General features: G+C 43.7%; 2 protein-coding genes across 2 annotated transcripts; both read right to left on the bottom strand.

Moving 5' to 3' along the window:
- Positions 1–3,061: 3,061 nt before the first annotated feature.
- Positions 3,062–3,923, bottom strand: LOC125520912 (probable E3 ubiquitin-protein ligase ATL44). The gene has a single exon (XM_048685953.1). The coding sequence runs from the start codon at positions 3,814–3,816 to the stop codon at positions 3,193–3,195; it is 624 nt and encodes a 207-aa protein (XP_048541910.1). The 5' UTR covers positions 3,817–3,923; the 3' UTR covers positions 3,062–3,192.
- A 10,708-nt stretch (positions 3,924–14,631) lies between these two features.
- On the bottom strand, positions 14,632–24,241 carry LOC125519564 (probable E3 ubiquitin-protein ligase ATL44). Its single transcript, XM_048684330.1, has 4 exons — positions 24,226–24,241; positions 23,681–23,872; positions 20,297–20,300; positions 14,632–14,995 (listed from the first exon to the last, which is right to left on the bottom strand). The coding sequence occupies exons 1-4, from the start codon at positions 24,239–24,241 to the stop codon at positions 14,632–14,634; spliced, it is 576 nt and encodes a 191-aa protein (XP_048540287.1).
- Positions 24,242–25,038: the final 797 nt, after the last annotated feature.

The following is a 25,038-nucleotide window of genomic DNA, read 5'->3' as shown; positions in this document are numbered from 1 at the left end:
ATGTCTATGGTGGGTGATGGATATAATGCTTATTACCCATCCCCTGTTATCGGGTAGGTTGTCTTTCTGTACATGGTTGATTATTTAGTCAACTAACTGAGTCAATCATGCCGCTCTCACCGGCCGGCTACCCACACTCTATACTTTTATCTATTGTGCATTCATTTTCATTTAGCTAGTGCGGTTGCATGTGATCAGACATGCATGCATGTCACACATATGTATGGTGTGCACCAGAACAACTACTCAAACTTGACGTCACTTACAAGTTTAATTTGAAATATTGTTGGGAGGTGTGCATTGAAATTCACAGGTGTCGAGTTAATATGTTGAGAAAATATAAGTTGAAATGGAATTCGTATGCATGAGGATAACTGAAATAGCAAAACCAAAAAATAGGGACATAAAGGACTAGGTGCGCCTAGTTTTCAACTCTTCAAATTTGAGGACTTATGGTTTGAGAGAAAGTTTTGGAGCATTAAGTTTTAGGAGAAGGGTTAGAGATGCTCTAAGGCCTCTAATAGTTGGTAATGTGATGGACTAATATATGGATGATATCACTTCAGTTACTGCTAAAATTATAGTCTAGTATTATGGAGCTACTCCCTCCCTTTCTAAATATAACTTCTTTTAGAGATTCCACTATGGACTACATATGGATGTATATAGACATATTCTAGAGTGTAGATTCACTCATTTTTCTATGTATATAGTCCATATTGAAGTCTCCAAAAGGACTTATATTTAAGAACGGAGGGAGTACCTTATTTATCTAAATATAAAATTATATACATGATTTATTTGTCACTAAATTTCCTCATTCTGTCATTGATATATTGTATCGTAGTATGATATCACTGGCATCTCTCTCATCTTTAATTATAGTGCCACATCTTCTTGATACTTGATATGTGCTTATGACACTACATTGGTATATTCGTTAATTAAGTGTCAAAATCCAGATGATTACAAAACCAGGTGCTATAAATAAGACGAATGCTGCATGTTTGTCTCTTGAAGCCGATCTCTTTGCCCCCCCCCCCCCCCCCCCCCTCAGTTATTGGTGTGCTGCACATGCACCACACTGTACATGCACGCTTTAGTCCCCAACACCCAACCAACAATGGTCATTTCAATCACCACATGATTAATCTTTGGCGGGAGAAAGGGGGAATCTTTGAGGCACGATAGTAAACCACACAAAAAGGCCTCATGAAAGTCGGCCAGGTGGAAAGATATTTGGATAACAGCAGATGTATATGCATCTTCTTATCCCCAACATTAGTTGGCCAACCACCTTTGCCCAAAGGTTTATGTTTCCACGGTTTTCCACATATATGCCCATGATTGCACTGTTCATCTACTATGTTATTGTGTAGATGTATCGGTCATCCAGGCACCTGGTTTTTTTTCTAGCTCACGGATATATAAACGTCACTTGACTTGAACATATTCCTTCTAAACGAATTGTAACCCGCCACCAAGTTGTATGGTCTTTGGCAAGCATTTCCATGGTACCCCTTGTCTCGAGTAGCCTTCTTGACCTCCATACTTCGATCGAGATATTGGGCATAAAATGCCATTCTTTAAAAAGGAAAAAAAGGAGATCCTAGCGAGAAAAGGCGGGGAACAGATACCCAATAGGATAGGATCCTTGGGAGGAACTTTTGGTAATGGCCTTGGCATCGAGAGGTGGAAAACTATAAAACAAGGTTTACTTGTCTAGAGCTCAGTTTTTCTCTGCAGCAAGACCCTGTTTAGAGTTTTGGTTGAACTTCTTTAGATATCAATTTGGGGCGTGTGCGTGTGTGTGCCTATGTGTGTGTGTGTGTTGTAGAGAATAAATGGCATACAGACGCGTCACCATTCTAGTGTGTGGTCCACCTGGTCAACACCGAGCTTGTGCTATTCAACTCTTGGGGACTGACAACTCCTGGTCTGGCGGATCATTATCGGGCGTAGAATTTCTTTTCTTCCCAAAGTATATATAAAGCTGCCACGAAGATAGAGATGGCACCCACATTGCCGGCTAGGACATGAATTTTGACACGCGACAAAGACTATTCTTTCAGGAACAACAGCAAAAAAAAGTGGATATGAGGAGTTGTTCTTACAGTTGGCACCTTGATCTCCATCAGTCGAGCTGGTATTGTGCCTGTTTGCTTCAATCAATGGGGGGATTGATTCTGATGGAGACTAAAAGCTTAATTGGCTGCATGCGGTCAGGGACCAGATGAAAACAAAAGAATTGACAACAAACAATAGATTCCTTTCCGCTCCTACCCACACAGACAAATGTAAGCTATTGTCACACTCGATTTATCATTTATGCCCAATGATTTCTTCCATACTTCCTCCATATCAAAATATAAAACATTTTTGTAGTTAGATTAGCCTAACAAACATCTTATACTTTGGTATAGAGGTAGTATTACAAAGAGACGGATGGCTGTCGCATAAAGGAAAAATTTACACCTACACGCTTTGGTTTTTATTTGAAAAATGCTTGGCATCAACTGGCTGATCGCATGCGAGCATCCGCCGGCTCACTCATACGACGCGTGTCCTGACCACGCAGTTATTTTTTTGTTCTTTCTTTCGGTCAACGTGGCCCCTGCTCATTGCTCAGTGATGAGTTTATATGGCAAGGTCTCTATTGCAAAATCTTTGTTGTAGAAAAATAAATTTACAATGAAACCTCTATTGCAGAAAAAAATTAACAAGGCCTCTGTTAAAAATTTCTTGCAAAAATTTGTGCAACATGATACGTGTTGCAGAATTTTTCTGCAATACAATCTGTGTTGCAATGATAAAGGTGACGCTCGGTCGCTCAATGCCTTAGATTCGAGGGCTCGCGGGGCGATCCACCGGCCTAGCACCTTTTTATTTAGAACAAATACACCCTTTAGTTCGTCACGTTGGTATTAAACAATGAACAAAAATGTATACACTTTACATCCAAGCTACAAAATTGAGCTATTCCAATGCATTGGATCGACGAACAGGCTACGTAACTACCAAAACAGCAGAAGAAGTAAAACAAAATGAAGCTCAAGAACTGTGTACAACAGACCTGAATAATTAATTATCAGCTGATAATAAATACACAACTAACTAAGACGTCATAACGAATTACTTAGCCTAACTAGCAAAACAAAAGGAAATGAAACATGATTAATTAAAATAAAGTAATTAAGGGAAGACCGTGGTGCTATCTTCACCACCAGCCGGCGCCGCCACCTCGCCGCACCTCCCGCACATGTTGTTTGCCGCCACTACAACCACCACCGTGGGTGTCGCCGGCGGCTGCACGGGCGCGGAAACGATGATGGGGGAACGGCAGGAGGGGCATGTGGCACAGGTCCGGAGCCAGGCATCGACGCATCCAACATGGAAGTGGTGGCCGCACCGTGGGAGCACCCGCAGGCCCTCCCCTTCCGTGAAGTCCGCCAGGCAGATCGCACACTCAGAGGACGAGCACGCCCCTGGCGTCGGAGAAGCGGCGGCGGCGAAGGAGACGGTGGGAAGCGCGTCGATGGCCTTCTTCTTGAGGCCCTTGGGCGGCGGAGGAGAGTGGTCGGAGGATGAGGCAGAGCGGCGTTGCCGGCATGCGCACCGGGAGACGAGGGCAAGGCCGAGGACGCAGACTAGCGCGCACAGGAGCGACGCCAGGATAACCGCCATGTCCGAGTTCACCGCCATCACCGGCGCCGTCTGCTCCTGCTGCTGAGGTGGTGACGACGACGACGACGATGTCTGGCCGGTGCCGGCTGACGCGAGGGCGGTCCGGTGCAGGAGGCTCGCCGGAGCGCGCATGGTGTCGCTTCTGCTGCTGGCTATGGTGCGCCGTATAGTCTGGACTGTGGACTCTGTATATTAGCTTAGCTTTGACTCTGGTCTCTGGCGTGCGGGTGTGCGATGCTCTGCTTGGGGTTTTATAGCGTGGAGGGGCCATGGAAGTGACCGTGGTGGTGGGAGGGGAGGGTCGGCCGGCGAACAGGTAACGCCGGGACCCACGGATTAGTGGCGGGCGCAAATGCCACTTTGGAGTGTTTCTTCCTGCATGCTTGGCTCCTTTTAGCTTACTACCAGTGCTACGCGGATTCGTGGAAATTAAGCAAATCATTGTTGTGACACTAGTGATCAGTGCTGGAGTTAGCAGCTAAGGCTCCGTTCGGAATCCCTCCGCTCCGTAACTCCGCCGCGGAGCGGAGCGGCATACAATACAAATACGGAGAGCGGCAAATTGGCTGCTCCGCGCGCTCCGCTTTCTGGTGACGGAGCGGTGGACTCCGAACACAACCTAAATATGTCAGCTTTCCTAGAGACCATCCATGCGTGCTTGTGTGTGTGAAAAGACGAGACACGCTTTACTTCTTTTGACTCGTGCTTTGCTCCCTAGAAGAAGAAGAAAACTGGTAGTGCCAACTCATTTCGTATTGTAAAGCGGATCGGCGAAAGAGATTTGAGACACCCCTTTTGACTAAAATTTGTATGCATAACATGACTACAAATAATGCATACTTCTATTGTAAGTAAGTTTATAATTTTAGGGACATAAAGGAATCTCCAAGGCTGACACTCAAACCAGACACCGCATCCGTCTATGGACCGATGGGGACCAGTCCACGGATACTAATGCGTGAGCCGACCATCCAAATCTAGCCGTAAACATCCGTTTCTATGTGTTTTAAAGCCCGCAAACTCAAGATAACTGCATATCAAGTTGTAGTTTATCTCAAAATGTTCAAATGCGGTAGTAGTTCTAGTTTAAATATTACAATCGAACATTGTTTTCAAATTAAAGTAGTTTAAATTTGAATTCAACTAGCACATATGTACTAGTTTTCTTCTTTAACCGCCCAGAGATGCTCAATCACATCTTCCTTCAATTGCTCATGAGTTGCTCAATGTCGAATTTGTTGATGCATTTGAACAATCTCATCAAGCATGGATTCCGCTCTCAAAGTTTGATAGGATCACCATGTTCTCAAAACAAGAGCTGAGGCAGCGTCATCACCCTCATCCTCCACGATCATGTATGATCACACAACATGTCATCATCTCCCACAAGGTTTCCGGGCCCATTGTTTAGTAGGTCCATGTACAATTGCAAAACGGGCATGGAGAACTCTGAATGCCTTCCCAACATTCTTTCTAGCCGCTTCTTGTCTTTGGGAAAATTAAGACCTTTTTTCTGACAAAGTGGCTCAAAGATAGTTTTGACAGAAGTAGCCCAAGGAGGAGATACCGTCAGCCAGATAGTAACCCATGTCGTATTCATGGCCAGTGACAATATAATTGCAAGAAGCCCTTCAATCGGCCTGGCAAACAATGAAGTTAGTTGCAGCATATTGATGTCATTGTCAGACCTGGGCATTCCAAAGAAAACATGCCAAATCCAGAAATCCTGTTATGCAACTGCTTCAAGAATGATGGTGGGAATTTTAACATGACCCTGGTATTGCCCTTGTAGAGCTATTGGGCAGTTCTTCCATCGCCAATGCATGTAGTCAATAGATCCGAGCAAACCTGGCCACCCTCTTGCTTCGGGCATTGCCAAGATCATGTCGGCGTTTGTGACAATTTGTTGCCTCAAGTACTCAGATCCAATCACCGAGATCATGGCAGTAGCAAATCTAACCATGTTATCTCCGCATGTGCTCTCAGACATCTATATGTATTCATCGCACGAATCAGCGGCCCTATCATATGCAAAAGAGCATCTGCAATGCGTCGATGCACTTATTGTAACCAGATAACCAGACCATCAAGATGAAGTAGTAATCAAAGTATCAGATGCCATAGTAGAGACGATCAAAGACATTTTTCGCATCCGAAAGCGCCGGTGAAAATTGTCAGCGAATAGAGCATCGCAGGCAAAGTAATCATCCATCGGTGTCAAATGGTTGCATGCCCTCTTCTGACTGAGCACTCGATGACCCTTGATCGATCTTTTTGAATTGAGAACATGACGTTCTGCACGCTCCGCGTTTGCCAGGACCGCCTACATCATCGCCGTCTCATTCACGTAGTCCTCCTTGTCGGACGACACAATGTTGTGCTCATATGTGTACTCAATATTCGAATTCATTGCTTCAAAGAAGAAGGGTAAAAATAATTAGCACGGGCATTTCACCAAAGACTTGTTGGGCATGGTGAGTACCATAGGGGCGGGTGATACCTGCGCAGTGGACGGAGGAGAGGTGTGGACTGGCGGCAAAGGAAAAGTGGCATGGGAACCAGGGTGTAGCAGTAGAGGTCATGGAGCTTCGGGAAGTGTTTGGCAGACGGCCTGGGAGGTGTTGTGGTGGCATCGGCGATAGGCAAAACAGATGCAGAGAAAGAGGGAAGGATGGAGATACGAGGTCCGGGAGGGGTTTTGGGTGAGCCGGTGGTGTCGGAGACCTACGTGGCTGCTGTCCAGACCGCCGTAAAGCCACCTAGTTTGCTTTCAGTTTGCGGGAAGAAGGACGTCCAAATGGGTCAGTGGACGAATACAGGCCCGCGTTAGATCGCAAAACAAGTCCGAACCATACGATCTGAATGGTTGTGGGCAGTTCGAGGGTCCAATTTAGAGATGCCCTAAGTTGTGTACTGAATTATCAGAAAAGGCTCGTGTGTTTTCAGAATGATGCGTGGCCACTGGCTAAGAAGAAAGTGCGGTAGAATCTAGCTACAGCTATCTATGAATGCAGGTCTAAGTGGCATTGCGCTAGTAACTAAAACAAGTGCATGCATGTATGCACGACGAGACACACGCATGCTTTTACTTGTGCTTTTTGACACTGGTGTGCTAAGAATAAGTGGCAGCGCTCTAGTCGTAACTTAATAGAGACATGCTTTAAATCCTCTTTTCAAATGTGCTTTTGTTAAAAGTGAAAGTGCAATGCGAAAGAGCAATCAGCTCGTTTCACCACCCAAGAGCAAAGACCATGGGGAAAACGATCAAAGTGTGGTAGTGGTACTACCTACCTATCGCCTATATATTGAAGATCTTATTATGCTTGTTGAGGTAATCTGATTAAGATATACATGATCCATTCATAGCTAGTGCGACAGCTCACCATCAGGGATTGTATAGGCGAGTTAGCTTGTGGAAGGAAAAAGGGAAGAATATTCGCAAAAAAAGGGGGAAAAGGGAAGAAAAGTAGGGTTGTTTAATCCCCTTTTACTTTATTTTACACAGGATGTATAGTATCTTAAGTAAAACACTTTGGACTTTTGCACATGAAAAACGCGCTAAATAAAATTGGTGAAATGCTTATTTCCATCTCAGAGAGTGTGTTTGTGTATATATATTCGATCGTAGACCCCAAGAATAACTGAGTGTAGCTCAGTGGTAGGGACATAGTCCTGTGTTCTAGGCCAGCCGATCCCCACCACAGGGAGCAGATATTTCAAACGGTGTTTCTCACTCCTATAAAAATATGCCAGGGTTTTTTCCTATGTTTAGACCCCGGATATGAGCATGTATAGTTGCTGCTTTAAATTGAAACTTCTTTCTCTCGCTGGTCGCCATTTTCGGCGCTAAACGACAATAGGGAGCTAAGAAAATGGACAAGAACATGCAAGTTGCAAGACGATTTTGACCTAATTGGCCATCATTTTAGCTTGCATGGATGATACTAGCAGCTACTCTTAATTAATCTGTCTAGTAACTTAACAAGGTATATGGTGCAGGTCCCGGAAAGCAGCATCTATGTATCTGTGGGGAGTTGTCGTTTTGTAAGTGATCGATCGCCTGTTATCTGTTACTCCGCTGCTCTAGCCGGCCGGCCTGCATGCTACTCCGACCATGAGTACCTCTCATACATCAACTTTTTTTAGCTTGCGGCTGCATATTTGGACATGCGTGCATGTATGCCGCACGCGTGTGTGTGTGCGCGCGCGCACGCGCGCGTGCAGTACTAGAAATTGGATTATTTTGAGTCAAACAAGTGTGAAACACCTACACAATCCATGCACCTCATTTAGGGTTTGTTCCGTTTCGCAGCTGTTAGCGAGATTGATAGGGAATTTAGCTCAATCGAACATGCTCGTAGTTCCAAAACCCCAATCCCAGCAGATTCTTACCAACCCGAACATGTCCTTAGTTAATTTCAACATTCCAATGTTCATAAGATTATTCACTTGACCATGATCTGCTGCACTTGCATGCACCAAGCAAACATACGTCCATGCCCAAGTCCCAAAAACCCCAAACCATCTCCTTTAACAGTAGCTAGCCGTACATTCCAATTACCAGCTAGCCGATGAATCTTTGGCCGTAGAAAAGGTGAATCTTTGAGACTAGATGGTACACATAAAGGCCATCCATCCATCATGAAAGCCCGCCAAAATGCAGAGATATTTAGACACGGGATGCAAAGCATATATACTATCTTCTACTTATGAACTTATCCCAAACATTAGCTGGTCAGCGACCTTTGCCAAAAGGTTCACATTTTCATGATTCTCTCAAATATATGCCCATCATGCCACTGTACAGTTCGGCAGTTCCTATAGGGACATGCCAATCCTAATGGAAGCACCTGGTTTTAGAAAGATGATTCCTTGTTTCGCCGGTTCTCCTCGTCTTTGATGGCTTTTCTGACACCGCGAGGTGGAAAACCATAGGTCAGCAAGTTTCATTGTGTCAACATCTTGATGGTCTTGCAAAAAATAAAGTAGCATTGACTTCCCAACCTCCAACGGCTGCAAAATCAACCGTGATTTAGCAAAAATATCGCCTGAACTGTAATGCAAGTATTATAGGTGAACCCACTAGTTATCAGCTAGAGAAATTTTTGTATGTTTTCTATCCCTCCACAGAAATGCAATTTTGTTGTTGAAAAAGGGGCAGACTCTGACCTCTAAATCATCATGATGCACACAACCATCTTTGTTAAAAGAAAAGGATAAAGTTCAACAAGTACGCAATAGCAATTAAAATGAGAAAACAGAAAAATGACCACAAAATGTCGTATTAAGATCACATGACTTAACCACATAATCTATTAGTGACATGCCAGCCAAACTAGTTGAATAACGATTGTGAAACCGTCTCCATACGGTTGCACCCATAGGCCATGAGCTCCCAGTGTCCCCGTTTTGAGGTGATGATCACATACGGATCAATGTGTTGGCCTTGCAGATAAGCTGCACAAAGTTAATAGAGAAAGACCCACTAAAAACATAGTCATTCCAGCAATTCCAATTTCCCCCAAGTAAGGCACAAACCCCTATACGGATATAACCCTTAAGGTTTTTGTTGATACCAACAAACCAGATTCCAAATAAATTTGGGATATTTGTTGGGAGTGACATATTACATGCAACAAGAGTCGCACGCCAAATCAAAGTTGTGAAAAGGCGGAAATAGAGAAATGTTAAATTATTTCATCTTGAACACAAAACAACACTTTATACATCTCTTATGGTTTCTTTTAGCCAAATAATATTTGGTGAGGATCACTTCGTCTGTACAAATCACATAAAATTTTATCTCTAAAGGAACTTTAATTTTCCAAATATTCTTTCTCTGGAACATCGGCCACATATTTACAAGATCTGCATACATAGTCCTCTGTACAAATCACATAAAATTTTATCTCTAAAGGAACTTTATTTTTCGAATATTTTTTCTGCGAAAAGTCGGCCCCATATTTATAAGATTTGCATACATAGACTTAACAACAAACACGTTGCTGGTCTTAACTCTCCACCAAAACATTCGGCACGTGAGCTAAGTTGACCAACATCATCATACAAATTAAAGGAGCCATGCATCAATTTATCACCAATTATGGCCCTCCTGAATTGGATGTCCATAGGTGTCGATCCAAAAACATATTGAACTGTACCATCTCCTTTAACACTATATTGTAAATTGAAGGGTACATAGTCGCAAGCGGATTTTCACCTAGCCAGGTATCTCCCAGGAACTCATCGATTGGCCATCACCAACTTCATCAAGCCCTTCCAAAATAGAGAATCGGTTGGTTTGGCATCCACTTCGGGAAGGCTTCCAAAACAGATATATTCTTGCAATATAAGTGTTTATTATGGAGGAGCTCTTGCGAGACACCCTTCCCCATTTTGTAGCTTGAATAGCTATTTTCTATGCAAGCACTTATTTTTAATTTTGATATTTTTGATGTTTCCGATGCATATCCATCCTAGGTCCTTTGGCCTACACAAGATATATGATTTAGCCAGTTGATACTTCCATTTGTGCTCATCATACATTTCTAGAAGAAGAAAAATATCATGTTTTTAATCGCTATTAATAGTTGATAAGATCCTAAGTTTCTGTAGTTATCATGGCACTTGTTTGCTCCTGATCAGCTAAATGAACCTTATTACCGTGCTGATGAATTGTCTTCTCACGTAAACTCCACATATGTTAATCGAGCCGCTATCATGTTGTGCTTGCGAAATAATTTTTCCATAGACTAAAATCTTCAGTGGATGGGCCCGAGAGGAGCACCCTAATCAAATCCCGAAAGGATGTAAATACCCTCCAATTTATGTTCATCCAGACCAAATTAATCATGAAGATCAAGAACAAAGAATCTGAAGTGCTAAAAAGCCATGATGTATTTTCACCAAGTTTTTCTTTATCTACATTTGTACACCATCTAGCTACACAATATTACTCTCTTAAACAGCACTTCATTGTACTATTTTATTTATCATGTATGTCACCAAGTCATGAAATTGACCAAATGATCTGTATTACCTACTATATTATTCTTGCTTCACTTACCAAAACCTGATAAACTATCAATAACAAATATGAGCAACAACATATGGCTAACGACGGGCTTAAGCTCGGGCGCGGCGTGCTGCCGCACCTCCGCCTGCTAGTATTCTAAAGGCCGCCAGGCCCATGTGGTAGGGGCGGGGTCTCAATGCATGCATGCCACTATAGGATGCTTCCTCATGCAGGTGTGTCATGTTTTTCTACATGGAAGGCAATAGTACAATATGGTGAGTCGTGATGCTGTAGGGAGTATTACAACGGGTTGTTACTAAACTTCTAATTGGAGACCAACCACAACCATAGTATGTTTGGAAAGATGAGGCTCTCTTAAGTTAATCCATGATTTTGATTTGTCTTACTGTAAAGTGAATCTATGAAAGAGGTGCTTCGTCGGCAAGCTGAATTTGCAGGTAATCTTGATGAAATTTCCCAAGTTGCACATTTGTTTACCATTCTTAGAAGTTACCGATGCACAAAACAAATCATCAGAAACATAAGGGATGAACAAAAGTTTGATAAGAAAAGGATGCGTCGAAGCAGTGGCATGCGCTGCTGCAGTTCATGCCACTTGGGGATATTTTGCTTGCACCCGTGACAAGTTAACTATGCTTATTAATTAGTGTTGCTCTGCCTAGAAAAGTACATGGTATAATCAAGCTTGTCACCACAAAAAAGTAAACCATACTATAGTGACGATACTATATGAGGAGTAAGTCAAGTAGCAGCCAAAACCAGTGCATGTGTGGAAGATTAGAGACAGACACACTTGTAATCTCCCTTTAATTTGTGCTTTTCGCAAAAGTGAAAGTGATTAGCCGAGAGCTACCTAGCTCGTCGTTTCACCACCAAATTAAAGACCACAATCAAGGGAGGAAATGCTCAAAGTGTGTGTACCTACCACCTAACGCTCAGTTATGCGCGCTGAACTGAGGTAGTCTTCATATCACTAATATATATAATAAGATACTATACATGATTCATTCCATACGGGGTTAGTGCGGCTCACACTGCCTATTTAGCCAGGATTACATATATCTTACTGCATTGGGGGTTGAAGAAAATGAGCTCGCTAGAAAGTAAATGTAGTGTCATTACATATTTTACCATCCCCAACTTTTCTTATTCCATAAGGAAAGACATAAACATCGTAATGAATGAAAACACTTTGCTTATTATCCCACTAATTAATTAATTTCTTGCACAAAGAAAGCGCTTAATTTTGCCCAATTTCATGCTTTGTGATGGATGTATGGGTGTCTATTCCATCACAAAGCTATGTAGCTAGTGTGTGTGCATGTAGTTAGGAGGTAAAGTATACAGGAATGCTCCCTAAAGATGAGTGGCTGAGTTAAGTATGTAAACCTATTTTTGGTGTCCTTGCCGATCGATGGACTACTTTTCATTCAATCTTTCCGGCACCGGTTTCCATTTTCGATGAAAGTCTCAAAGAGCCAAGAAGATGGTGGAACGCACCAGACCTTTTGACTCAAGTGGTTATACTTCTAATCTATGGATCATGTAATTAAAATAATATTTACAATGTGTTTTTTGACGGATCGTGGGATACATGATTGGTGTGTGATTAACTTAACAAATCATATCGGGTTGTGGAAAGTAGCAGCTATATATCTAAGGTGGGTGATGGATATAATGCAGATGATCCATCCCGTGTTATTAGTTAGGTTGTCTTTCTGTACGTGATTGATTAATTAGTCAACTAATTGAGTCTCTCTTATGCATCGACTTACATTTAGCTAGTGCGGTTGCATGTGATCAGACATGGATGCTTTCCACATGTGTGATGTGCACCAAAACTACTACATACATCACTTGGAAGTTTAATTCGAAACAATGTTGGGACGTGTGAAGTTTTGAATTACTATGATGTGTAAATATAAGTTGAAATGGAGTTTGTAGGCAAGAGGTTAACAGAAATAGCAAAAGAATGTTTTCTATTGACCTAAGTTTTAGGAGAAAGCCTAGGTGCGCCTAGTTTTTCACTCCCCAAATTTGACGAGTTAAGGTTTGAGAGGAAGTTTGGAGTAGTAAGTTTTGGGCGATGCGTTAAGATGCTCTAAGGTCTTTGACTATGGGTAATATGATAAAGAAATATATGCATGATACCACTTTAGTTACTTCTGAAATTATAGATTAGAGTGATATCTTATTTATCAAAATGATTGTGTATATGATTTATTTGTCACTAAGTTTCCTTTTCAATTGTTAAGATATTGTATCATAGTATGATATTATTAGCACCAGTCTCATCTTTAATTATAGTGCCACATTACTGGATATGTCCTTATGAGTTATGAAACTGTAGCGGGGAGGCCTAACTAACACAGTTTATTGATTCATTTAGTTTCATAACCCTGATGATCACAGAACTAGGTGCTAAGTAATTTACCCCGGAAATCCACTATCTATAAATGAAACGAATGTGAGACATTCATCGCTCAAAGTCACACTTAACTTTTCATACCATTTGATTGTTTGACAAATGACCCTGTTAGTTGTTCACTTGCTGCACATGCACCACACTATACATGGAGACTCTAGTTCCCAACACCCAGCCAGCCATGGATATTTCACAAAATAGATGATTAATCTTTAGCAGGAGAAAAAGTTGAATCTTGGAGACAAGACAGTACACTGCACATAAAGGCCTCATGAAGGCCGGCCAAGTGGAGAAATATTTGTATAGAAGCAGATGTATACGCATCTTCTTATCCCCAACTTTAGTTGGCCACCCACCTTTGGCAAAAAGTACATGTTTCCATGGTTTTCCACATACATGCCCGTCGTTGCATAGTGTCATCTACTATGGTATTGTGTAGATGTACCAGTCATGTAGGCACCTAGTTTTTCTTCTTCTGGCCCACATGATATATAGGCATTACTCATTCTATGACCAAACAAATAGTCACACTGAGTAGAATCAAAATCCTAGCTACCAACATATACAGTCTTTCGTAGTGTTTCTTGGGCACCGCCCGCCTCCATGAGCCCTCCTAACATCAAGATGTGGAACACTATGGATAAAAATTTGCTTTGTCCTTGTTTAGAGTTTAGATTTTTTTTTCAACAATGCGTAGTTTAGAGTTTAAGTTATTTTTTCTGATACTCATTATGTGTGTATGTCTTGATGTCGAGACTATGTCGTAGACATTAAAAGACCTACGGATCCATCGCAGTCCTAGTATGCGGTCGTCTGGTCAATACAGAGCTTGTTATGTTCCACTCCTGCGAATTCCTGACTTCTGATCCAGTGGATTGTTGTCCTGCAGAAATCATTCTTCCCTATGATTTGTCCTTGCACTTTTTCGTTCAATCTCCACCGGTCGAGCCGGTACCTAGTCCGTTTGCTTCAATCAATGGGGAATTGATTCAGATGGAGACTAAAAACTTAATTTGTTGCATGTTGCAATGATTAGGTTAAAACAAAACAAATTGATACCGACAATATATTGCTGCCACTCACACAGAACATATTAAAAGCTATTGTCGCACTCTATTTATGCCCAATAATTTGTTCAAGCATAATTACAAAGAAGAGATTTGATGTCGCAGAAAGGAAAACTATATGTAGTTCACACTTTAGTTCACCGTATGTGGTTGTATCGTATATTATGCACTTTACAACAAAGCTACTAAACTAGCTGGGTCGACATACAATGACTCATTTACCAAACAAAGTAGAGGAAGTTGAAGAAAATGAAGCACAAGAACAATACTGCTACTACTCTACTTAACTAAGTACAACTCATGTAATTAATTACTAGCTGATGGTAAATACTCGACTAACTAAGAAAAATTCAATTAATTCCATAGCCTAACTAGCAAACCGGTGGAAAAGAGAACAAAGGAGGAATAAGATAAACTGATTAAGGCAAGAACGTGCTATCTCCACCACCAGCCAGGGCGGCCGCCTTGTCGCACCTCCCGCACCTGTTGTTCCCTGCCACTATGACCACTAGCGTAGGTGCAGGGGCTGGAGCAGCAGCGATGGAGGCGCAGCAAGAGGGGCAGGTGGCGCAGGTCCGGAGCCAAGCGTGGATGCAGAGAACATGGAAGGTGTGGCCGCAGCGCGGGAGAACACGCACGCCCTCCCCCTCCGCGAACTCAGCCAGGCATATCGCACACTCTGTTGCTGCCGGCTGCAGTGAAGCGGCTGCGGCGAAGGAGATGGTGGGGAGCGCGTTGATGGCTTTCTTCTTGAGGCCCTTCGGGAATGGGTTGGAGGAGGAACTGTTGGGGAACGTAGCAGATATTCAAAATTTTCTACGTGTCACCAAGATCTATCTATGGAGAAACCAGCAACGAAGGGAAGGAGAGTGCATCTACATACCCTTGTAGATCGCTATGCGGAAGCGTTCAAGAGAACGGGGTTGAAGGAGTCGTACTCGTCGTGATCCAAATCACCGGAGATCCTAGTGCCGAACGGACGGCACCTCCGCGTTCAACACACGTACAGCCCGGTGATGTCTCCCATGCCTTGATCCAGCAAGGAGAGAGGGAGAGGTTGAGGAAGACTCCATCCAGCAGCAGCACAATGGCGTGGTGGTGGTGGAGGAGCATGGCAATCCTGCAGGGCTTCGCCAAGCACCGCGGGAGAGGAGGAAGGAGATATGCAGGGCTGCGCCATGGAGAGGTCCAAACTCGTATGATGGCAGCCCCAAATACCTCAACTATATATAGGGGAGAGGGAGGAGGGTGCGCCCCCTCTAGGGTTCCCACCCCTAGAGGGGCGGCAGCCCTAGATGGGTTTGAGGGGGGCGGCCAAGGGGAGAGGGGGGCGCCCCCTAGGGTGGGCCTTAGGCCCATCTGAGCCTAGGGTTTCCCCTTCTCCTCCTTTGCTGCGCCTTGGGCCTTGTGGGAGGCGCACCAGCCCACTCAGGGGCTGGTCCCTTACCACTCTTGGCCCATGCAAGCCTCCGGGGCTGGTGGCCCCACTTGGTGGACCCCCGGGACCCTCCCGGTGGTCCCGGTACGTTACCGATAAACCCCGAAACTTTTCCGGTGACCAAAACAGGACTTCCCATATATAAATCTTTACCTCCGGACCATTCCGGAACTCCTCGTGACATCCGGGATCTCATCCGGGACTCCGAACAACATTCGGTAACCACATACAAACTTCCTTTATAACCCTAGCGTCATCGAACCTTAAGTGTGTAGACCCTATGGGTTCGGGAACCATGCAGACATGACCGAGACGTTCTCCGGTCAATAACCAACAGCGGGATCTGGATACCCATGTTGGCTCCCACATGTTCCACGATGATCTCATCGGATGAACCACGATGTCGAGGATTCAATCAATCCCGTATGCAATTCCCTTTGTCTATCGGTACGATACTTGCCCGAGATTCGATCGTCGGTATCCCGATACCTTGTTCAATCTCGTTACCGGCAATTCTCTTTACTCGTTCCGTAACACATCATCCCGTGATCAACTCCTTGATCACATTGTGCACATTATGATGATGTCCTACCGATTGGGCCCAGAGATACCTCTCCATCACACGGAGTGACAAATCCCAGTCTCGATTCGTGCCAACCCAACAGACACTTTCGGAGATACCTGTAGTGCACCTTTATAGCCACCCAGTTACGTTGTGACGTTTGGCACACCCAAAGTATTCCTACGGTATCCGGGAGTTGCACAATCTCACGGTCTAAGGAAATGATACTTGACATTAGAAAAGCTTTAGCATACGAACTACACGATCTTTGTGCTAGGCTTAGGATTGGGTCTTGTCCATCACACCATTCTCCTAATGATGTGATCCCGTTATCAACGACATCCAATGTCCATGGTCAGGAAACCGTATCCATCTATTGATCAACGAGCTAGTCAACTAGAGGCTTACTAGGGACATGGTGTTGTCTATGTATCCACACATGTATCTGAGTTTCCTATCAATACAATTCTAGCATGGATAATAAACGTTTATCATGAACAAGGAAATATAATAATAACTAATTTATTATTGCCTCTAGGGCATATTTCCAACAGTCTCCCACTTGCACTAGAGTCAATAATCCAGTTCACATCGCTATGTGATTAACACTCAAGGTCACATCCCCATGTGACTAACACCCAAAGAGTTTACTAGAGTCAATAATCTAGTTCACATTACCATGTGATTAACACAAAATGAGTTCTGGGTTTGATCATGTTATGCTTGTGAGAGATGTTATAGTCAACGGGTCTGAATCTTTCAGATCCGTGTGTGCTTTACAAATCTCTATGTCATCTCCTAGATGCAGCTACCACATTCTATTTGGAGCTATTCCAAATAACTGTTCTACTATACGAATCCAGTTTACTACTCAGAATAATCTGGATTAGTGTCAAAGTTTGCATCGGCGTAACCCTTTACGATAAACTCTTTTACCACCTCCATAATCGAGAAAATTCCTTAGTCCACTAGTTACTAAGGATAACTTTGACCGCTGTCCTGTGATCCATTCTTGGATCACTCTTGTACCCCTTGACTGACTCATGGCAAGGCAAATTTCAGGTGCGGTACACAGCATAGCATACTGTAGAGCCTACGTCTTAAGCATAGGGGACGACCTTCGTCCTTTCTCTCTATTCTGCCGTGGTCGAGCTTTAAGTCTTAACTTCATACCTTACAACTCAGGCAAGAACTCCTTCTTTGACTGATCCATCTTGAACACCTTCAAGATCATGTCAAGGTATGTGCTCATTTGAAAGTACCATTAAGCGTTTTGATCTATCCTTATAGATCTTGATGCTCAATGTTCAAGTAGCTTAATCCAGGCTTTCCATTGAAAAACACTTTCAAATAACCCTATATGCTTTCCAGAAATTCTACGTCATTTCTGATCAACAACATATATTCATCAGAAATTCTATAGTGCTCCCACTCACTTATTTGGAAATACAAGTTTCTCATAAACTTTGTATAAACCCAAAATCTTTGATCATCTCATCAAAGCATACATTCCAACTCCGAGATGCTTACTTCAGTCCTTAGAAGGATTGCTGGAGCTTTGCATACTTATTAGCATCTTTTAGGATTGACAAAACCTTCCGGTTGTATCATATATAACCTTTCCTCAAGAAAATCGTCGAGGAAACAATGTTTCGACATCCTATCTGCAAGATTTCATAAATAATGCAGTAATCGCTAATATAATTCCAACAGACTCTTAGCATCGCTACGAGTGAGAAAGTCTCATCATAGTCAACTCCTTGAACTTGTCGGAAAACATCTTAACGACAAGTCGAGCTTTCTTAATGGTGATACTTACCATCATTGTCCGTCTTCCTTTTAAAATCCATCTGTACTCAATAGCCTTACGACCATTGAGCCGTTCTGCCAAAGTCTACACTTTGTCTTCATACATGGATCCTCTCTCGAATTTTATGGCCTCAAGCCATTTATCGGAATCCGGGCCCACCATCGCTTCTTCATAGCTCGTAGGTTCATTGTTGTCTAGCAACATGACTTCCATGACAGGATTACGTACCACTCTGAAGTAGTACGCATCCTTGTCATCCTACGAGGTTTGGGAGTGACTTGATCCGAAGTCTCATGATCAATATCATAAGCTTCCACTTCAATTGGTGTAGGTGCCACAGGAACAACTCTTTGTGCCCTGCTATACACTAGTTGAAGTGACGGTTCAATAACCTCATCAAGTCTCCACCATCCTCCCACTCAATTCTTTCGAGAGAAACTTTTCCTCGAGAAAGGACCCGATTCTAGAAACAATCCTTTATTGCTTTCAAATCTGAGACAGGAGGTATACCCAACTGTTTCGGGTGTCCTATGAAGATACATTTATCCGCTTTGGGTTCGAGCTTATTAGCCTGAAACTTTTCCACATAAGCGTCGCAGCCCCAAACTTTTGAGAAGTGACACCTTAGGTTTCTCTAAACCATAGTTCATACGGTGTCATCTCATCGAAATTACGTGGTGCTCTATTTAAAGTGAATGTGGTTGTCTCTAATGCCTAACCCATAAACTATTGTGGTAATTCGATAAGAGACATCATGGTATGCATCATATCAAATAGGGTGCAGTTATGATGTTCGGGCACACCATCACACTATGGTGTTCCAGGCTGTATCAGTTGTGAAACAATTTCCACAATGTCTTAATTCTGTGCCAAACTCGTAATTCAGATATTCATCTCTATGATCATATCATAGATATTTTATCTTCTTGTTACGACGATCTTTCAACTTCACCCTGAAATTACTTGAACCTTTCAATAATTCAGACTCGTGATTCATCAAGTAAATATACTCAACATCTACTCAAATCATCTGTGAAGTAAGAACATAACGATATCCACTACACGCCTCAGCACTCATTGGACTGCATACATCAAAATGTATTACTTCCAACAAGTTGCTTTCTAGTTCCATTTTACTGAAAACGAGGCTTTCAGTCATCTTGCCCATGTGGTATGATTTGCATGTCTCAAGTGATTCAAAATCAAGCGAGTCCGAACGGTCCATTTGCATGGAGTTTCTTCATGCATATACACCAATAGACATGGTTCGCATGTCTCAAACTTTTCAAAAACGAGTGAGCGCAAAGATCCATCAACATGGAGCTTCTTCATGCGTTTTATACCGATATGACTTACGTGGCTGTGCCACAAGTAGGTGGTACTATCATTACTATCTTTTGGCATGAACATGTGTATCACTACGATCGAGATTCAATAAACCATTCATTTTAGGTGTAAGACCATTGAAGGTATTATTCAAATAAACAGAGTAACCATCATTCTCCTTAAATGAATAACCGTATTGCGATAGACATAATCCAATCATGTCTATGCTCAACGCAAACACCAATCTCGATGGTAGAGGGAGCGTACGATATTTGATCAACCTTGGAAATACTTCCAACACATATCGTCATCTCACCTTTAGCTAGTCTCCGTTTATTCCGTAGCTTTTATTTTGAGTTACTAACACTTAGCAACCGAACCGGTATCTAATACCCTGGTGCTACTAGGAGTACTAGTAAAGTACACATCAACACAATGTATATCCAATATACTTCTATCGACCTTGCCAGCCTTCTAATCTACCAAGTATCTAGGGTAATTCTGCTCCAGTGGTTGTTCCCCTTATTACAGAAGCACTTAGTCTCGGGTTTGGGTTCAACCTTGGGTTTCTTCACTAGAGCAGCAGCTGATTTGCCGTTTCATGAAGCATCCCTTTTTCCCTTGCCCTTCATGAAACTAGTGGTTTCACCAACCATCAACAATTGATGCTCCTTCTTGATTCCTACTTTCGTGGTGTCAAACATCGCGAATATCTCAAGGATCATCATATATGTCCCTGATACATTATAGTTCATCACTAAGCTCTAGCAGCTTGGTGGTAATGACTTCGGAGAAACATCACTATCTCATCTTGAAGATCAACTCCCACTCGATTCAAATGATTGTTGTACTCAGACAATCTGAGCACAAGCTCAACAATTGAGCTTTTCTCCTTAGTTTGCAGGCTAAGAAAATCGTCGGAGGTCTCATACCTCTTGACGTGGGCACGAGCCTGAAATCCCAATTTCAGCCCTCGAAACATCTCATATGTTTCGCGACGTTTCAAAACGTCTTCGGTGCCTCAATTCTAAACCGTTTAACTGAACTATCACGTAGTTATCAAAATGTGTATGTTAGATGTTCGCAACATCCACAGACGACGTTCGAGGTTCAGCACCCTGAGCGATGCATTAAGGACATAAGCCTTCTATGAAGCAATGAGGACAATCCTCAGTTTACGGACCTAGTCCGCATAATTGCTACTATCAACTTTCAACTAAATTTTCTCTAGGAACATATCTAAATAGTAGAACTGAAGAGCGAGCTACGACATAATTTGCGAAGACCTTTTGACTATGTTCAGGATAATTAAGTTCATCTTATGAACTCCCACTCAGATAGACATCCCTCCAGTCATCTGAGTGATTACATGATCCGAGTCAACTAGGTCGTGTCCGATCATCACGTGAGACGGACTAGTCAACATCGGTGAACATCTTCATGTTGATCGTATCTACCATACGACTCATGCTCGACCTTTCGGTCTCTTGTGTTCCGAGGCCATGTCTGTACATGCTAGGCTCGTCAAGTTAACCTAAGTGTTTCGCATGTGTTCCGAGGCCATGTCTGTACATGCTAGGCTCGTCAACACCCGTTGTATTCGAACGTAAGAATCTAACACCCGATCATCACGTGGTGCTTCGAAACAACGAACTGTCGCAACGGTGCACAGTTAGGGGGAACACTTTCTTGAAATTATTATGAGGGATCATCTTATTTACTACCGTCGTTCTTAAGCAAATAAGATGTATAAACATGATAAACATAACATGCAATCAAAAGTGACATGATATGGCCAATATCATATTGCTCCTTTTGATCTCCATCTTCGGGGCTCCATGATCATCATCGTCACCGGCATGACACCATGATCTCCATCATCATGATCTCCATCATTGTGTCTCCATGAAGTTGCTCGCCAACTATTACTTCTACTACTATGGCTACCGGTTAGCAATAAAGTAAAGTAATTACATGGCGTTGTTCAATGACACGCAGGTCATACAATAAATAAAGACAACTCCTATGGCTCCTGCCGGTTGTCATACTCATCGACATGCAAGTCGTGATTCCTATTACAAGAACATGATCAATCTCATACATCACATATATCATTCATCACATCCTTTTGGCCATATCACATCACATGGCATACCCTGCAAAAACAAGTTAGACGTCCTCTAATTGTTGTTTGCATGTTTTACGTGGCTGCTATGGGTTTCTAGCAAGAACGTTTCTTACCTACGCAAAACCACAACGTGACATGCCAATTGCTATTTACCCTTCATAAGGACCCTTTTCATCGAATCCGATCCGACTAAAGTGGGAGAGACAGACACCCGCTAGCCACCTTATGCAACTAGTGCATGTCAATCGGTGGAACCAGTCTCACGTAAGAGTACGTGTAAGGTCGGTCCGGGCCGCTTCATCCCACGATGCCGCCGAATCAAGCTAAGACTAGTAACGGCAAGTAAATTGACAAAATCGACGCCCACAACTACTTTGTGTTCTACTCGTGCATAGTAACTACGCAATAGACCTAGCTCATGATGCCACTGTTGGGGAACGTAGCAGAAATTCAAAATTTTCCTACGTGTCACCAAGATCTATCTATGGAGAAACCGGCAACGAAGGGAAGGAGAGTGCATCTACATACCCTTGTAGATCGCTATGCGGAAGCGTTCAAGAGAACGGGGTTGAAGGAGTCGTACTCGTCGTGATCCAAATCACCGGAGATCCTAGTGCCGAACGGACGGCACCTCCGCGTTCAACACACGTACAGCCCGGTGACGTCTCCCATGCCTTGATCCAGCAAGGAGAGAGGGAGAGGTTGAGGAAGACTCCATCCAGCAGCAGCACAACGGCGTGGTGGTGGTGGAGGAGCATGGCAATCCTGCAGGGCTTCGCCAATCACCGCGGGAGAGGAGGAAGGAGATATGCAGGGTTGTGCCATGGAGAGGTCCAAACTCGTATGATGGCAGCCCCAAATACCTCAACTATATATAGGGGAGAGGGAGGAGGGTGCGCCCCCTCTAGGGTTCCCACCCCTAGAGGGGCGGCAGCCCTAGATGGGTTTGAGGGGGGCGGCCAAGGGGAGAGGGGGGCGCCCCCTAGGGTGGGCCTTAGGCCCATCTGAGCCTAGGGTTTCCCCTTCTCCTCCTTTGCTGCGCCTTGGGCCTTGTGGGAGGCTCACCAGCCCACTCAGGGGCTGGTCCCTTACCACTCTTGGCCCATGCAAGCCTCCGGGGCTGGTGGCCCCACTTGGTGGACCCCCGGGACCCTCCCGGTGGTCCTGGTACGTTACCGATAAACCCCGAAAAATTTTCCGGTGACCAAAACAGGACTTCCCATATATAAATCTTTACCTCCGGACCATTCTGGAACTCCTCGTGACGTCCGGGATCTCATCCGGGACTCCGAACAACATTCGGTAACCACATACAAACTTCCTTTATAACCCTAGCGTCATCGAACCTTAAGTGTGTAGACCCTACGGGTTCGGGAACCATGCAGACATGACCGAGACGTTCTCCGGTCAATAACCAACAACGGGATCTGGATACCCATGTTGGCTCCCACATGTTCCATGATGATCTCATCGGATGAACCACGATGTCGAGGATTCAATCAATCCCGTATGCAATTCCCTTTGTCTATCGGTACGATACTTGCCCGAGATTCGATCGTCGGTATCCCGATACCTTGTTCAATCTCGTTACCGGCAATTCTCTTTACTCGTTCCGTAACACATCATCCCGTGATCAACTCCTTGATCACATTGTGCACATTATGATGATGTCCTACCGAGTGGGCCCAGAGATACCTCTCCGTCACACGGAGTGACAAATCCCAGTCTCGATTCGTGCCAAACCAACAGACACTTTCGGAGATACCCGTAGTGTACCTTTATAGCCACCCAGTTACGTTGTGACGTTTGGCACACCCAAAGTATTCCTACGGTATCCGGGAGTTGCACAATCTCATGGTCTAAGGAAATGATACTTGACATTAGAAAAGCTTTAGCATACGAACTACACGATCTTTGTGCTAGGCTTAGGATTGGGTCTTGTCCATCACATCATTCTCCTAATGATGTGATCCCGTTATCAACGACATCCAATGTCCATGGTCAGGAAACCGTAACCATCTATTGATCAACGAGCTAGTCAACTAGAGGCTTACTAGGGACATGGTGTTGTCTATGTATCCACACATGTATCTGAATTTCCTATCAATACAATTCTAGCATGGATAATAAACGTTTATCATGAACAAAAAAATATAATAATAACTAATTTATTATTGCCTCTAGGGCATATTTCCAACAGGAACTGGGGCTGGAGTGTCGGCGTCGGCATGCGCACCGGGAGGCGAGAGCGAGTCCGAGGACGCAAACGAGTGCGCACAGCATGGACGGCAAGATGACCACCAGGTCTGAGTCCGCCGCCTGCTCTGGCGGTTGATGTGGTAAGGCAGGCGAGGACGCCGACGTCCCTCCCGTGCCGGAGGGGGCTAGGGTGGCCGCTAGGTTTTTTTATAGATGTGTTGGTCGATGTGTTGGACGGAGGTCGGAGTTCAGACGGTGGTAGCGGAAGGACCAGTGGGCCCCTGGACAGGTAACCGGGCCCATGTGGTAGTGGCGGTTACGGGTCCATGCATGTCAGTCCAGGATATTTCTCCATGCACGCGTGGCAACTTCGTTTGTAATATTATCCGTTTGGTTTGGTACATGGAAGGATATTTGTCCATGCCAATCCAGGATCTAGGGACACTGTTGTACTGAGTGGTAGTGATCAGTGGCGAAAATAGTACTCCCTCTGTCCGGAAATACTTGTCCGAGGAATGAATGTATATAGATGTATTTTAATATTAGATACATTCATTTATGTCCATTTCTTCGATATGTATTTTCGGACGGAGAGAGTAAATAAAAGTCTAATTATAGACCAACCACTGAACCACAGTATGTGTGAATAGATGAAACACGCTTTACCACTTTTAGATGGTGCTACGCTCCAAAAAAGAACTAAATTGTGGTGCTAAGAGCATCGCCAAGCGGGAACATTAAATCCTTTCCATATATCTGCATGGACAACCCCGGCAAGTGCCGGGACACGAGAGAGGAAAAAAGCTATCCAGCCAGACTCCCAAATCGTCTTCATATGTTCAGGATGTCCGCGCATATGTGAGGAGGAAATGAGGGTGTTGGGACAGGTCACCATGTTGAATTCAGACCACTCTTCTTCTTCTTTTTTCTCTCCTTTTTGTTTCTCCATCCCCACCAATTATATGTTTGTGTCTGGACAATTCGAGGGATGCAACTCCATCAACAGACAAATGAGGGTTCAATGTGTACATGCCAAACGTTGTCCGGTTGTCTCTGCAGACATGTAAGGAGTCAGATTAGGCAAGTCCGATTGCCGATGCTCTGTGTACTTTGCTTATTTGGAAGTGAAGCGGAAAAAATAGGTAGATTCCAGGCCCCCTTTTGACAAAAATCATGTGTTGATCATTTTCAATTAATTATTATTCTCCTTTTCTTTTTTACAGCGGTGAAGGGTGCCATTACACGCCTACATGCATGGAACTTCAAGGATTTGTTCGATTTAGTAAGGATTATGTGTGGATTCAGTGGGGGTTGGCAGGGAACTTAGCACGATGCTCTGCTAATCCCCTTTTTTTTAGTAGGC

This window comes from Triticum urartu, chromosome 7, assembly GCF_003073215.2.
Source record: "Triticum urartu cultivar G1812 chromosome 7, Tu2.1, whole genome shotgun sequence".
Taxonomy (NCBI): Eukaryota; Viridiplantae; Streptophyta; class Magnoliopsida; order Poales; family Poaceae; genus Triticum; species Triticum urartu.
Note: the sequence above shows the minus strand (reverse complement) of the source record. Positions and strands in the feature narration are given on the sequence as shown.

Coding starts and splice junctions, on each gene's coding strand:
- LOC125520912 (XM_048685953.1), bottom strand. CDS start 3,816: ATGCGCGCTCCGGCGAGCCTCCTGCACCGGACCGCCCTCGCGTCAGCC.